The 15,089-nt window shown below is 46.1% G+C and overlaps 2 protein-coding genes across 5 annotated transcripts in view; both read right to left on the bottom strand.

Moving 5' to 3' along the window:
* The window catches only part of Erich1 (glutamate-rich 1), a gene marked incomplete at its 5' end in the record, with an annotated part of 52,793,804 nt that overhangs the window by 19,903,835 nt on the left and 32,874,880 nt on the right, over positions 1-15,089 (bottom strand).
* Positions 1,996-15,089, bottom strand: part of Dlc1 (DLC1 Rho GTPase activating protein) — a 379,420-nt gene continuing 366,326 nt past the window's right edge. For 4 of the 5 annotated variants that reach the window (XM_087589032.1, NM_001370997.1, XM_087589033.1 and 1 more), the window contains 8 exon segments: positions 13,473-13,632; positions 13,154-13,352; positions 11,129-11,342; positions 8,989-9,103; positions 8,161-8,379; positions 6,870-7,087; positions 5,581-5,754; positions 1,996-4,636 (listed from right to left, as the gene is read on the bottom strand). In XM_087589032.1, the coding sequence (XP_087445158.1) occupies positions 4,516-4,636; positions 5,581-5,754; positions 6,870-7,087; positions 8,161-8,379; positions 8,989-9,103; positions 11,129-11,342; positions 13,154-13,352; positions 13,473-13,632 (1,420 nt within the window). In that variant the 3' untranslated portion in view covers positions 1,996-4,515. 5 annotated transcript variants of the gene reach the window in all.

Below are 15,089 nucleotides of genomic sequence, written 5' to 3'. Positions count from 1 at the left end.
ATTGAGGATCTGCCTCCCTGAGATCCAGCTGTGAGACATTTTCTCAATTAGTGATCAAGGGGGAAGGGCTCAATTAGTAATCAAGTGGTACCATCCCTGGGCTGGTGGTCTTGAGTTCTATAAGAGAGCAGGCTGAGCAAGCCAGGGGAAGCAAGCCAGTAACATCCCTCCATGGCCTCTGCATCAGCTCCTGCTTCCTGTTCTGCTTGAGTTCCAATCCTGACTTCCTTTGGTGATGAACAGCAGTGTGGAAGTGTAGGCTGAATAAACCCTTTCCTCCCCAACTTTCTTCTTGGTCATGCTGTTTTGTGCAAGAATAGAAACCTGAATAAGACACTGCCCTTAAAGAAAACCCACATTTGATTCACAGTGCTCACACTGGGCAACTGAGAACCCCCGTAGCTCTAGTTCTATCCCCAATGCTTTCTTCTGGTCCCCATAAGCCCTCACATGTATGTGATGCACACAGATACCCCGCAGGCACACACTCATTAAAAATCCATAAATACAGTAAAGGACATTAAAAGAAGCAATCCATTGTTAAAAGGCCTTTTCCATCGTTCTTACCGAAATTGGTAGATAGGAGCTGCAGAGAAGGCTCAGCAGTTCAGAGCATTCACTGCTCTTGCAGAAGACCTGGATTTCATTCCTAGCACACCCCACACTGCCTCACATCCATAATCTGACATCCCTCTTCTAGACTCTGTGGGTATCACACACACACACACACACACACACACACACACACACACACACACACACACACAGAGTACATATACATACAAGCAGGTAAAAACATCTACACATATAAAATAAGCCCAATAAAAATCCACTGGTAGGTAGCATGGGTGGGGCTTAACAGTTGCTTTGTGTGGTCTGGTTGACGTTAACTCTTCCTGAGTGAATATAGAGTGGTCTCACTGCTCACTGGTGACATTGTATATTTTTATGTCTGAGGGAGTAAGTCAATTAGTGAAGAGCTTGCCTGGTGTGCATAGGGTTCTGGGTTTGCCTTTCAGCATGGTGGTTTATACCTGTGATCCTTCCTTTTGGAGGGCGGAGGCAGAAGGAATGGAAAATTCAAGGCCATCTTAGCAAGTCCGAGGTCAGCCTGGGATAGATGACTTTATTTAAAGAAGAAAGGCAGGAAGGGGCAAAGGCAGGTTTTAAGAGCAGGGGGCAGGGTGAGCTAGCTTTGCCTAAAGCTGCAAACGGATGATGTAACAAAAGCGATCAAAATCTATAGCTGAAGCATGTAAACTATGCCATGCTGGTAGCACCGTGTACAGAACCTGCTAATAATTTAGGAATTCAGGGTTCTTCAGACAATATAGACATAGGTATTCTGGCTCAAGAGACTTTTACTTTGTATAGCTGTCTGCAAAGGAAAAACAAAAGGCCTCTGAGACAATTACAAGGTTTCCTGCTCTCTATGACTCTGGCCTGCTCTCTATGACTCCGGTAAATAACAAAATAAAACCTCTTGTAAATGGACATCACAAGTTCTGTGAGACAGGAAGCTGGTAAAAACTCCATTAAAGGATCTGAGGATGTATTTTAGTGGTAGAATGCCTATCCTGTATGTGTGAGGTCCTGACTTCAATGCCCAGAACAAAGAAAAGAGGGTCTACTATTTAACCTCAGCAGTCATATAACTAAGTAGACTAGGCTGGCCTCAAATTCACAGATCTTCCTGCTTCTGCCTCCCTAGTGCTGGTGTTAAAGGCGTGTGCCATCGCACTAGGCTTGATAAAGAACTCTTCAATTTAGAACCAACATACAGAGAAGTCGCCATCTTTTTCAGTTTAAAGTTTAACATCCCCTAGTAGTGAGTTTTGGGCTAGCCTGAGCTAATGTAGAAAGATCCTCCCTCAAACAAATTGAGACTAAAACCAAAGCCAAAGCAGGCTGAAAACAATGAACTGAAGTGAGGGTTCAAGGTTCATGATAAGCATTTTCTTCTCTTAAAAATAACGGAAGCAAATTCAGTCGGTGTTCTTTAGCAAACGATAAATTTATTTGGTGTCTACAAGTACAAAACACTGAAAGCTGCTGTAGAGGAATAATAAAGATGTGCAGGAGACGAGCCTGCCCTTGAAGAACTCACCATCCAGACCACGAGTCATGTGGACAAACCGTGGCCATGTTACAAGATGTTAACCCCAGTTCTTGGAAAGTCCCATACTCTGAAGAATTCTTCTCTGGCCAGACGTAAGTAATTCCCTTCAGCAGGGAAGTTAATCACGGGAGAGCAACCTTTTGTGGATCATTCAGTGACCTTAACGTCGCTCACAAGCGTCGTTCCGTTCGCCGTTGCTCGATTCTCGTAATTTCTCAGCATCGTTTCTGACCTTGGTCTGGAGAGACTCTCCAGGCTTCCTGAACCTTCACCGGGCTTTCCTGTTTGTGGGCGAATGGCTCAGTTGCAGCTTGGCCTTGGAATGATTCCGTCGTCGTCTGACTTCTCTCTTCGCTAATGTAGCTTCGGACTTGGGTTGGCACTGGGGCCCTGTGCTTTGCAAATCCCTGCTTCTAAGGGCGGAGAAGGTGCAAGGCAGAGAGCAGGCCAGACTCTTCCCCTTAAACATTTAATAGTGCACTCACCGAATATACTCTGTACAGATAGATATGGGGCAAATTATAAACCTCTTCCTTTATTTAGTCTTTTTTTTTCTCTCTCACTAAAACTGTATTCACGTAAAGTGTATTTACAATGTGGGGAGGGGAACCTTGAGGTACAAAACCCAAAAGAATATCTGAGGTATAAATACAAGTATATCTTAAATAATAATCTTTATCATGCTTTATCTATGTCTGAAAGCACAGTAGACAGACGTGTACATGTTTCTCAATAGAATGGTATATACAACATACAATCTTACAGATCTGGAAGCCATCAAGGTTGAATACACACATACACACACACACACACACACACACACACATCTTCACAAAGCAACACTGATAATTTGAAATACTCAGACTTTTAAAACTCTACTCTGACCCCTCCCCCCATTCTTCAAAGAACCTTTGAAATAATACTGACAAGGTAACTGAGTTATAACAAAATAAAAATCCTTCTGCAGCTCTCATTCATACGGTACTCACTGTTTCGATCCATACAAAATAAATTTACTAATACTGTCTTGAGTCAGTCCTCACCATTACAGTAAAACCTGTATAAAGACCACGCTTCCGAAAACCTGCACTGCTCGCTTTTCACTGAGATTACCATCCCCCATTATTACTAAAATACAGTTCAAGGGCATAAGGAAAGAGAGAAAGAAAAAAAATACAGGAAAAATAATACTCAGAAAACCTATCTGTGCATGATAAAATACACATATAGCTGTCAGGAACACTGACACCACCACCCACAATCAGAAGCCTCTTGTGCTTGGTTGGGTTAAACGTACTGGGGACATAGTTCTGGGTTCCCCTGGGTATCTTTGAATTTATGTCACAAGCAACACTATACTCCGAATTATAACAGGTAAAAAGTTTTGCTGAGTCCCTTATCCCAACTATTAGACCTAGATAACTTGAGCTATACAGCGAGTCAGTTGTTCAAGACCAGCCTGGGCAACACGGCGAGACACTGCCTCAGAACAAGGAGTGAAAACAGAGGTGGGGATGACTTCACTGTAAAGCGCTTGCTTGGTATATAAAAGGCTCTGGGTTCAACACCCAGTATTGGAAATGAGAAAGCGTTCTTACTTTGCTTATGGCTGTGTCTGTGTTCAGCTTTTCTATCTCACGTAAAGAAAAGCCTTTCTTTGGAGCCAGTCAAAGAGGTGAAGCTGATGCTTATTCCTGAACTAGTCTATGGTTAAATTCCTAGTCGTGGGGAAGCTACAGTTTATGGGACAGCAGAGCTTTACAGAAAAGAAAAAAAAAAAAAAAGCTTAATAACCAGGGGTGGGGTGGGGGTGGGGGATGAGGAAGGGATCTGGATTCCCCTTCTGGGTGGATCCCTGGGTAGTCAGCTATTCCAGGTTGAGCTAAACCAGGTATAATAGCATCCTTTGTGGAGCATCTCAGTGTGCCAGACACTGCCTCCCATCCCTTCATCTATGCCACTCAGCCAGCAACACACACATTCACACTCCTCTGTGCAAACCATTCTCTGCTCGTCTCAGTGAGAAAACCTGTCCACGAGTACCAGCTGTTCCAGTGGATACATCAGTCCCTCAGTACGCCGAAAACAATAAGAAATAAGGTACACAGACGCTGATGTCGCAAAAGATCGACGACGCCTCTTCCGTATCTTCCATTAGGTGCTGAAAGAGTTCTTGCTTCTCAGAAGCAATCTGAATAATACAGGTACCCCGCCCCGCCGTGTCTTACATATTCCAGTCAAGGTCTACAACAGAGACCTAAGACAAACAGGAAGCAGCTTTAAGAACGTGTCGAATCTCTGTAGTCAATCAGACCCAGATGAACTCTTCCTCCAAGGACTTGCAAGGTTCTAGCAATATCACCCAGGTTGCAGACACGGCTGCCTCCCTTCGGTCATCACCTAGATCTGGTATCCTTGGATTCAGTGCTCTGATTACTGAAGGAGTCTCGGATCTTTACCACTTCAGCTGCACACAAATGTCCGAAAGATTTTGTGTACCACTCCGGCATGTGGCCCCTGTCACACACAAAGAAAAGCTGGTGAGTTATTTAAATTAGACAAAAAACCAAGGTAGGATCAAGGCGGTCTTGAGTACTTTTTTTAAAAACAAATTTTCACTATGAGGATTGGGCTCAGGACCTCAGGATGGAGAGGAAAAGGTCTTCACCATTGTGCTGTGCCAAAGGTTCCTACTTCTATTTCCTTCTCCCTTTGACAGTGTCTCCAAGTAGCCCTGGATGCCCTAGAACTGGCTACGTAGTCCAGGCTGGCCTTGAACTCACTGTGATTGGCCTGCTTTAGCCTCTCAAGTACCAGGATGCCTACTTTCAATCCTCCGTGAACAATATGTGAAGGTAAGGGCAACTTTTTGTTGGCAGACAATCCCTGGCCGAGCCATTACACATTTAGTACCAGAACATTTCCAGGGAACACCATTTAAAGATGCATACACAATGACCCTGGATACTGGATACTCAACTGACTTAGAGACAGTTTCAGCATGTATCTCAGAAACGGACTGCATGGGTAACTGACAAAGGGGACTTTTTTTTTTTTTTTTTTTTATGAAGTGATCATTCACTAGTCAATGTTGGGCATTTTTATATCTGAAGAATCGTGTTCATTTACCACACAAAAGCAAAACATGCACACTGCTCAAACACCTTCCGGTATAAAGCTGGCAATATCTACTTGTTGGTTCAATATAAAATATACCACTTCCTGTGGCTTTAAATATATGATAAAACTACCAGATTCACAGCACTTCAACAGCACATTTCCTAAGGTTTGGAAGCAGTACCCCAAAGGACAGCAAACATCACGGTTCTGCTTTATGTGCCCCACTCTTCATACGTGTCCAAAACAGTGACAGATTCCTTTGGCCATTCTTGTAATCATATGGAAAATCTGCATCTTCTGCGTCACCATCCCCACATCAAAAGGTCAGAATCAGAATGTACCTTAAATCAGCTCTGCACATGTAGGTGAGCTTGGATTTTCCTGACCCGCAGGGTTCAATCAAATATCTGGACAGGAGCACATTAACCCTCACCCCCGCCACGGGTGCCCGGTCGTGATCCACAGAGGTGAATAAGAGAGCACAGGCTCCCCTGGGCAAGTTAGTCCTCCAGGTCCTGTGGAGACAAAACCAAAGGGGAAATGGAATTTCTCAGAAGCCAGGTTGAGAATGGCACCTCCATCCTGAGATCCTCCCAATTGATTCCTGTGCACGGGCGCTGGGTGGACAATGTGCACAGAGTGGCTTCTGCTTGGGCTGGGTCCTGGCTGGTTTTGTGCATCAACCTGACACAAGCTGGAGTTATCAGAGAGAGAGGAGCCTCCCCTGAGGAAATGCCTCCATGAGACCCAGCTGTAGGGCGTTTTCTCAACCTGTGATCAAGCAGGGAGGGCCCAGCTCATTGTGGGTGGTGCCGTCCCTGGGCTGGTGGTCTTGGGTTCTGTAAGAAAGCAAGCTGAGCAAGGCATAGGGAGCAAGTCAGTAAGTAACATCCCTCCATGGCCTCTGCATCAGCTCCTGCTTCCTGACCTGCTTGAGTTCCAGTCCTGACTTCCTTTGGTGATGGACAGCAATGTGGAAGTGTAAGCTGAATAAACCCTTTCTTCCCCAGCTTGCTTCTTGGTCATGATGTTTGTGCAGGAATAGAAACCCTGACTAAGACAGGGTGGAAATGCTCAGTCACTCAGTCTCTTTTTGGAAAAGAGCCAGTCTGAAGTAGTTTTATTTAAAAAACAAAACAAAACAAAACACTTTCACATTTCACGAGTGTCTCAGGACATGGGCATCCAACATGCAATGAACAGTTCTGCAAGATTAACTCCACGTTTCCTCAAAGCTTTTTGGATCCGCTCCTTCAATACCCTTCAGGCTCTTGAATTCAGACTTGGGAGTTACACATAACTCGGCCTCAATCACCTATCACTTGGCGCTCAGTGCTATTTCCCTATCCACTCGTTAGCTACTTCTAACCAGAATATCCACAGTCAACTCGGCAGACATCTAGCACCGAGGTGCACGCTCTATTGAAAAGGCTCTGCCTTTTGAGCTCAGTGCCAAGAGGTAAAGCGTTGTTCGGGGCAGCACCCTGCTGGCTTTGACACCACTCCTCCCTGTTCCTGACATCTACCTTTGGCCCTGAATACTGTAATCACAGTGTACGTGTTAGTGATGCACGGGCTCGGTCCTGATGTGTAGCTGTCCTTGTCACAGTCAAATCAATTCGGGACTCACCTCAGTACGACGTAGTCCCTCGCAGGGTGGGGCGCCATGCTGTTTTGGACGTACTGGTAGATTTCAGTCTGGCTGTCCAGGATTTCGATCACCTTTGAGTCCAGCAGGTCGACATCCCAGAGGTGCTGCTCCTTCAGAAGGCGCTTTAAGATCTCCTCGGGGGCCGCAGGGACTTCAATGGTTGCCCTCCAAAGCCTTAGTGGGGGTCCTTCGCTTACCTGAAAAGAAGACACCGGTTTTGTTTGTTTGTTTTTTGAGACAGGATTTCTGTGTAGCCGGGGCCATTCTGGAACTCACTCTGTAGACTGGGGTGTCCTTGAATTCTAGAGATCCATCTACCTCTGCCTCCCAAGTTGGTGGCATCGCCCTCCGATTCCAGGCAAGATGTGGCTTGTTTGTTTGTTTTAACGATAAACCTACATATACTTTGGGTCTGAAAGCAAATTTCGAGTGGGGAACAGGCCCCTCTGTTCACAGCCCGATGAGTAAATCTATGCTACTAGTTCTGAAGACATTTAAGAGCAGTCCACAAGTGCAAATAAAATGGCGTTGGTTCTGGTTAAAATCAGACTTTTGTTTCCTGGGGCTTGTATGAGGATGATAACTGTGATAAATTCATTTATTTCATCCCTAACACTGCTAAGTTCATTTATTTCACCCCTAAGTCTGTATGGTCATTTGACCCCTGTTTTCAGGGTGGCTGATGGGACTTTACGCTGAGCTACAAAGGATGCTCCACACGGTGGCCCAGAACGGATGGGAGTATCAAAAAAAGGGCATGTACTAAGGTGCCCTTTAGAACCCAGTAACACTAGTGAGTCTCCCAGGTAAGGTCAGGGCAGTAGTTCTCAACCTTTCGAATGCTGTGACTCTTTAATACAGTTAGTTCCTCCTGTTGTGGTGAACCCCCAACCATAAAATTATTTCCCTTGCTACTCCATGAGTAATTTTGCTGGCATAGGTCATTCTGCTACTGTTATGAACCATAATGTAAATATCTGATATGCGACCTCCAAAGAGGTCACAACCCACAGGTGGAGGACCGCTGTTCTAAGATGAGTCTGAGGAGGGAAAGAGCTTCATCATGACCAGACTGAGATTTCGCAAGTGTTAGTATTTGTCCCTCTGTGGACAATGTCCATTTCCCTGGGGACTCTCAATCACCTGGCTGCCCAACACAGGGACAGTTGTCAATGACAGGCAGAGATCCCCACAGACAATACAACTGGACAGAATCTCAGGTCTCATGACTCTGTCATGACCAGAGGAATGGACCAGGGAGAAGACTGACCTTCTTATAGGACAGCTCGGCCTGTTCAGAGGTAGGGTAGCTGACCCAGCCTTTGAACTTCTCTTTGACCTCCTTGAACAGGCCATCCACACAGTCCTGGAGGAAGTGTCGGTAGTCAGCGGGCTGATCATTACTCAGGTGTCCCAAGGCCTCCAGTGTCAGGGGCTTCAGCTCCTGTTCAGTGTATGAGTTACGGCACCGGCTCATTTCCTCAGGAACCTGGGAGATACACGCAAGGCAACAAGGTGATGGGGCCGCCAGCGCCTCAACAGAAGGTGAAGTGCAGAATCAACCGCCCGACTCAAGCTGGCCGTCTGCTCCCTCAAGACAGTGAAGGATTTAAGTAACCACAACAGGGTGTCCATGGAGCAAAGCGGGTCTCTCAGACACAATTTTAATTCCAGGTTGTTTGTTGCTTTTTCTTTTTTTTTGTTTGTCTTTTTTTAAAAACAAACAACCAAACCAAACCAAACCAAAACCCAGGGTTTCTCTTATGTGGTCCTGGCTGTTCTGGAACTAGCTCTATAGACAGGCTGGCTTCAAATTCTGTTTTTGCTTTTTAAGTAAAAGGTAGACAGTTTTGTCAAAAATTAACTGCAAAGGGTGTATAGACACACACATATTTAAATACATATAAAAATACCTGTGTGTGTTTGTGTGTGTGCATTATCTGAGAGACAGAGACAGAGAGGAGTCTATGTGTGTGTATGTCATTTTTTAGCCAATCATGGGGAAGATGTTTTGTGTGTGGGAGCAAGTACCAAGCCGCTGACTTTGTGCCCGCCCACATTCTCCTTAGGCCAGCGGCCAAGCCTCGGGGCTGTGTACCTGAAAGAGCTTCTTGCACTCGGCAATCATGTGGGCCAACCCTTGAGTGGCGGCTAGGTTTTCATTCAGATCTTTCTGGTCTGGTTTGCCCAAACTCTGTTTTCTTTGCATTACCCTGGGTGAGAGAAAGAAAGGGTTTTTGGTAAGCAGGTGAAGTGGTTCAAAGAGCCTTTTATTTGGTTCAGCAGTTTCTCAACTGTTCCATTAAAAACGCAACACAAAACGCTAAACAGACAGACACATTCCTGTTAAATATGGAGACTATTTAAAGGCATCTTATTAAATGGCTTCCAAGAGTGTTTATGCGTTGGGGGCTGAGGCAGTCTGGCAGTCTCGAAAGGAACTGATGTGGGAGCTGTTTGGACTAGGGATAGAAGGTACAGCCATTGTTACTGACTAAGTAAACAGGATCCCCTACCTTAGGTGAGGGATAAGCCTATTGTTCCCTGGAAGCTTGGTCTTATTCTTATCTGGCCCCTCTTCATCACCTGTAGCTTTTTTTATCCCATTAAAGTCGGGTTTGCTGGCCCAACAACTTTTAACACTAGTTAAAAGGCTCTCGGAGTCTTGTGTGGTTTCCAGGTGCAATGGCTTCAAAGTATCAAGCTGAGAGTAATTTTTCAGAAGAGAAGCAGGATGTGCTGGGTTCATTCTGTCACCCTTTCCTCCGGTGGCGTGGCGGAGGGGAGGAGATCTTATCATGAGCTATTCACAGAAGAAACTTGAATCAGATTTGCTATCTCTTCCTTTCAGAGCCAGACTTTCCCTAAACTTTATTTTTGGAAAAAAAAAAAAGACACTTAACAGTTTGTCCATCTCCTGTGATCTTTACCGCAGGAGAGGACTGAAGGAAGGAGGCAGCCCTATGCCGGGTATAGAGTAAGTCCTGGTGAGTATCAGCCTCCATGTGCACTCGCTTGGCTTCTTCCAATTGCCGCACTGCTCCTCCTGTCTTCTACACATGTGTTCTAGGCAGAGATGTTTGGCTCTGGCTAATTGGCTTAAGCTGCATGTTAAGTCAGAGCAACGCAGGTTCAGTAACCTCTGTCCTTTGTGGCTCTGCTTTTTACTTCAAGCATAGACCACAGACAGTCTTTCCTGGCCCCTTGGAGGTTAAAGCTCTGGGGACTAGCTACCCACGCAGGAGTTTTAGGACAGTAGGTCTGCTGGGTTGTTTGCTGGGGGAATAGGATTGATGCTCTTTGATTTGCCTTCAACTCTGGCTCTGCCAAAGCCTAAACTCACAGTGCTCCCTTTCAGAACCACTGTGCTTACAAGATTGCTTTCAGGAGGGCTAGGAGAGGAGACGGGTGGGCGGGGCGGGGGGCGGGGGGCGCTGCTCTGTGAGCTGACAGTGACAGGGGCCTGGGTAGGATAGATCCCCAAGAAGCTCACGCTTAGGACAATGATGACGAGCTGGTGGTACTGTTGTGGCAGGTTTTGGAAAAGTTAGGAGGTGGGACTCAGGTCACCAGGAGTGGGTCCTTGGGTATCTTGTTTCTGTCCTGTGTGTATGTCCCCTCTGCCCCCTCCCCTGGGGCCACCATAAAACAAAGGTCCTCTTCTGTTGCCCCGTGATGTCTTACCCGAGACATGGGGCCAACCAATCATGGTTTGATTCCTCTGAAACCATAAGCAAAGTCAACGTTTACTCCCTGTGATGGCTTGTATATGCTTGGGCCAGGGAATGGCAGTGTTAGGAGGTGTGGACTTGTTGGGGTAATTGTGTACCCTAGTCCTAGCTGCTGGAAGCCAGTCTTCCACTAGCAGCCTTTAGGTAAAGATGTAGAACTCTCAGCTCCTCCTGCACCATGCCTGCCTGGATGCTGCTATGCTCCTGCCTTGATGATAATGGACTGAACCTCTGAACCTGTAAGCCAGCCCCAATTAAATGTTGTCCTTTTTAAGACTTGCCTTGGTCATGGTGTCTCTTCACAGCAGTAAAACCCTGACTAAGACACTCCCTCCCTTAAGTTGTTTGGGTCAACTCATCTTTTACAGTGTCATACAGGGACTTAATTCCAGGATTAACCACCTTTGCTTGGCTCAGGTAAGAATCCAATGAGAATTCAGGGCCAGAGCCCTAGAAGGAAGAGAGTGATGCCTCCCAGGTACATGCCCTCTTGCATCTGATCTGTACCTTGGAGAAGAATTCTCTCGCTTCAGGGTGTTGAGGTGGAAGAGAGACGGAGCTAAGCACACAGCCAGGTTGGTGGGAGTCATCTGGTTTTCTTTCACAGCCGCCGTGACATCGCTCAAGAAATAGAGAAGTGTCTGGAGAACCTCCCGGTTCTCGTCAGGCAGGAGCATAATGGCTGCCTTGATTGCTTGGAGGCGCTGGTCCTTGGGCACATCTGCAGGACACAAGTATTCCCACCACCAACTCAGTAATTTTCCACGCACACGGCAAGTCCACACCCCAAAGCCAACATCGGCATCAAACACTGAACAGGCACTTGTAGAAAGCATACTAAAGATTAATAAGGAAGAAATTATGGGCTGCCACCGGCGTCACTACCCTCAAGTATTTCCTGCCTTGTGGGGGAGTCGAAACATTTTAAACACCCACAATACTAACATGCTCTTAAATCGACCTCAGACTTGGGCTCCAGATGACACGTGCCTTTAGTGTACAGAACCGTTTTTTCTCATCATTAAAAAAAAAAAAAAAGATCTCTAATTTGCCACCTTAATTACTGAAATCATTCTACATTAAAGGTTTTGCATAGTTTTAATAATAAGTTTTATGTGAGACACGTGCAAGACATTAAAAAATGGAGGCTGCTCAACTGAGTAGAAAGGGTTCAGTATCTTTGGGGACCAAGTTTGACCCATTTGCCCATCCTTTAAACGGGGAAAGGATGTGAAAAATTTCAAAGGCAGATCTTAAATAATGACTTTTAAAGTTTTTTATAGAAATTATACCAAGAAGCGAATGTACCAAAGTGCACATAAGTCCGTAAGAACAATTTATACTGTAGTAAGTCTGCCTGGAATTCCAGTCTCATTCACCAGGGAAACTTTTCTTTTTTTAAAAGCATGTGGTGGAAAAAGAGAGTCACTTAAATGCAGGGCCCTAAGACAAACTGATTAACCGGCTCCATGTTTACAACGCATAACAAATACTTCGGCGGGGGGAAAATGTGACCTGCGTTTTCACAAAATATGAAAGGTTGAAAGAAATCATGAAGCAGTCCAGGCCAGCTCCGTTTCTCATAAAATAAAGTCTAGCACGTCAGTTCTAAAGATTATTTCAGCACGAAGACGGGCTGCTTTTAAATCACGCTGCTCTGACGTCACCCAAGCCCGGAAAAAATACAAGGCTGTGAAAGCCACAGTCCCCATCTTGATCATCCACTTCCTCAACTGGTTGCCTTAAGCCGGGCCTAAACGTGAGGAGGGCATATGTATTGTCTCCCTGGGTATTTATGGAAGGAACTGTGATGATTAACCAAAAAAGGGAAAGGAGGATTATTCATTCATTTTCCAGTGAGATAAAATACACAGGCACCAGGGAAAATTTAAATTCAACAGCCCTGGAAGAGAGTTATAAAGTAAATAAGTCTAGAGACGGGAACGGAAGGAAATGAGAGGTGGGTGGAGGGGAGGGAGAGAGAGGTCGGGGTGAAGGAAGTGGAGAAGAGGGAGAGGGTAGAAGGAAAAGGCAGGAGGCAGAGAGGGAGAAGGGACGACGGAAGGTCAGCATGCCATTTTGGTACCCTACTTTTTGGCACCTACTGCTCAGGGCAAACGAAAGATGACAGTGGACTTGACTATGAACATGTACAATGGACCTTTTATACTTCCCGACTCATCCGGAACATTTATTTTCTCTTTCTTTTTTAGGACAAGGATGGTCTTGACCCTCTGATCCTCCCAACTCTAAGAACTCCAAAGCGCTGGGTTACAAGTGTGCACCACCACACATGGTTTATGTGGCGCCGGACAGAAAACTCGGTACTTTACGTGTGCTGCACAATTACTCTGCCAACACACTCCCAGGTCACAAAAATCACGTTTCGGTAAGGATACATCAACCTATCACACACACCAACTTCAAACTCAGGTTTTGAGAAGGTTTTCCCCGCAAAAGGCTGACACGTGTTTCAGTTGGTCCCATGGAACCTGACACCGACCGTCGTTAAGAAAACCCGGGGATGCTTACACTGGTAGATCTGCAGGAACGTTTCGGAGAGTTTGTTCGTCATGAGGGGCTCGGGGAGATCTCGGAAATATTGCTTTAACATGTCTGCCACATCGTAAGCAGATTGGCCTTCATAGTTGACGTAATCTTCCGCGCTTTCGTTCATCTGGCGTAGGGCCTGGATCCGGGATTTGACACCTGACTTCCTGAAGAGCCCAACCTTTTGGAGGAAAAACATTAGGGATGAGCGGGGAAGCAGAGCCTTCTCCACGAGGTGAGAGAAAGCATGCAGCGTGAAGCTCAGCTCCCACGCGTGGAATCCACAGGAAGCTGTGCTCACCTGGTCCAGACAATGGTTACGGAGGTAGCGCATGGCCTGCTGGATGCTCTGAGGCAGGGGCTGTCCTGAGCGCTGCACATTCACGGTCAGGGGGACCCCAAACACACTCCGGTCCTTGTAGTCTGGAACCTTGATCCTTTTCATAAACTTGGGCACGGCCCTGTTTAAAGAAGATGTGGGGGAAGAGTTAAGCATTTACTTCCCTGAATTGGCTCACCCCCTTTTTTCAGCCCCCTCTCCCATGAATTTGATCTCTTTCAATACAGGGACCATTTAAATGAAAATTAAAGTGACCAGTTCACTTTCATAGCTGTAGTAGCCACATTAGGCCTTACTAGGTCAGTAACTTCTATAATACATCATGGGTATAGAATGCCCTATCACCCAATTATTAGACAATGTCACAGGAATTTTTTTTTGGTGGGGGGTGGGGTGGGCAAAGTGCTCTTGGCTGTCGAACCCAGAGACCCTGGAGTCTCTCTAGGCAACGCCCTGCTACTGAGTCACACCCCTAACATGTCCCGGTTCCTTTGTTTTTTTTCGACTCTTTCTTATGTAGCCCGGTCTGGTCTCGATATTTGAAGAGCTGTAGCTGTAAGACCTGGTCAAATATCCTCATCTGGGGAATCTGTTAACTCCTGCTAATCTTGAGAACGGCTGTCTGTGGTCCTCGGGGAAGCTAATGGACTTCCTTACATGAGAATGGTACAGGAAGGAAGAGGCAAAAATACATAATACCCTATTAGGGACTTCTGATGTGAGCTTGAGGAACGACTTCCCACCTTTCCTAAAAGAGTATGAATCCCTTCTGGGTTCTTGAAGAGATCTGAATTGCTTCGTATAAAAGAGATCTGGGTAATACTGCATAAAAATCAGCAGACACAAAGCGGACTGTCTTGTCATACTGAGAACCTAGACCAGAGCTCAAATGGGGCACGACCCGAAGTCAAAATAAATTCCCCTGCCTATGACCCCAAAGAACACAGCATCTTCAGGCTTCTATGGGAAAGGGGAAAGATACAATGGGAGTTTTGTGAGGCTCCGGGAGGCGGCCAGGCAGCCTGAAAGCAGGCCCACCCCCAGCTATAAACACGACACCAGGAAACACATGTCAGGCATTTAAGGCAGGTATCTGCGCTCTATGACTGACGCCTTGAGTGAGAGCAGAAAGGGCAGAGCCAAACAGGAAAGGGACTTTGGGCTGAAGTGCTCCTTGCTGACCGAGCTCTACAATGCCAGGCCTTTACATTTTGGTTTTGACTCACTGGAAAAACTGACCAGAACTGAAGTAGAAGGGTGGACTTGGAGATTTTTTTTTTTTTTTTTTTGAGGGTTTGGTGAGAAAAGGGGTAGACAACCCTGAAAGGAGAATGTAAAATATGCAGTTTTAAATAGCACTGAGGAAAATATTACTCTAAGCACCGAGGGACACCACAGAAAACCGACTTCTGGGTGCTTGCCCACACGGCGGCCGTGACATGCCACTCTTGATGGCTCTAGAAAAGGAAAAGCCAAAGGGTAGAGCCTGATTTGTATTTCCACACAGTCAGGCAGACAGTGGGTGCTGCGGCAGAAGCGTGCACAATGCTGGCTTTGTTGTGCGTGGCAAGCCTGGCT

This window comes from Rattus norvegicus, chromosome 16 (genome assembly GCF_021556685.1).
Source record: "Rattus norvegicus strain SHRSP/BbbUtx chromosome 16, alternate assembly SHRSP_T2T, whole genome shotgun sequence".
Lineage (NCBI taxonomy): Eukaryota > Metazoa > Chordata > Mammalia > Rodentia > Muridae > Rattus > Rattus norvegicus.
This window is presented reverse-complemented; position numbering and strand designations above follow the sequence as displayed.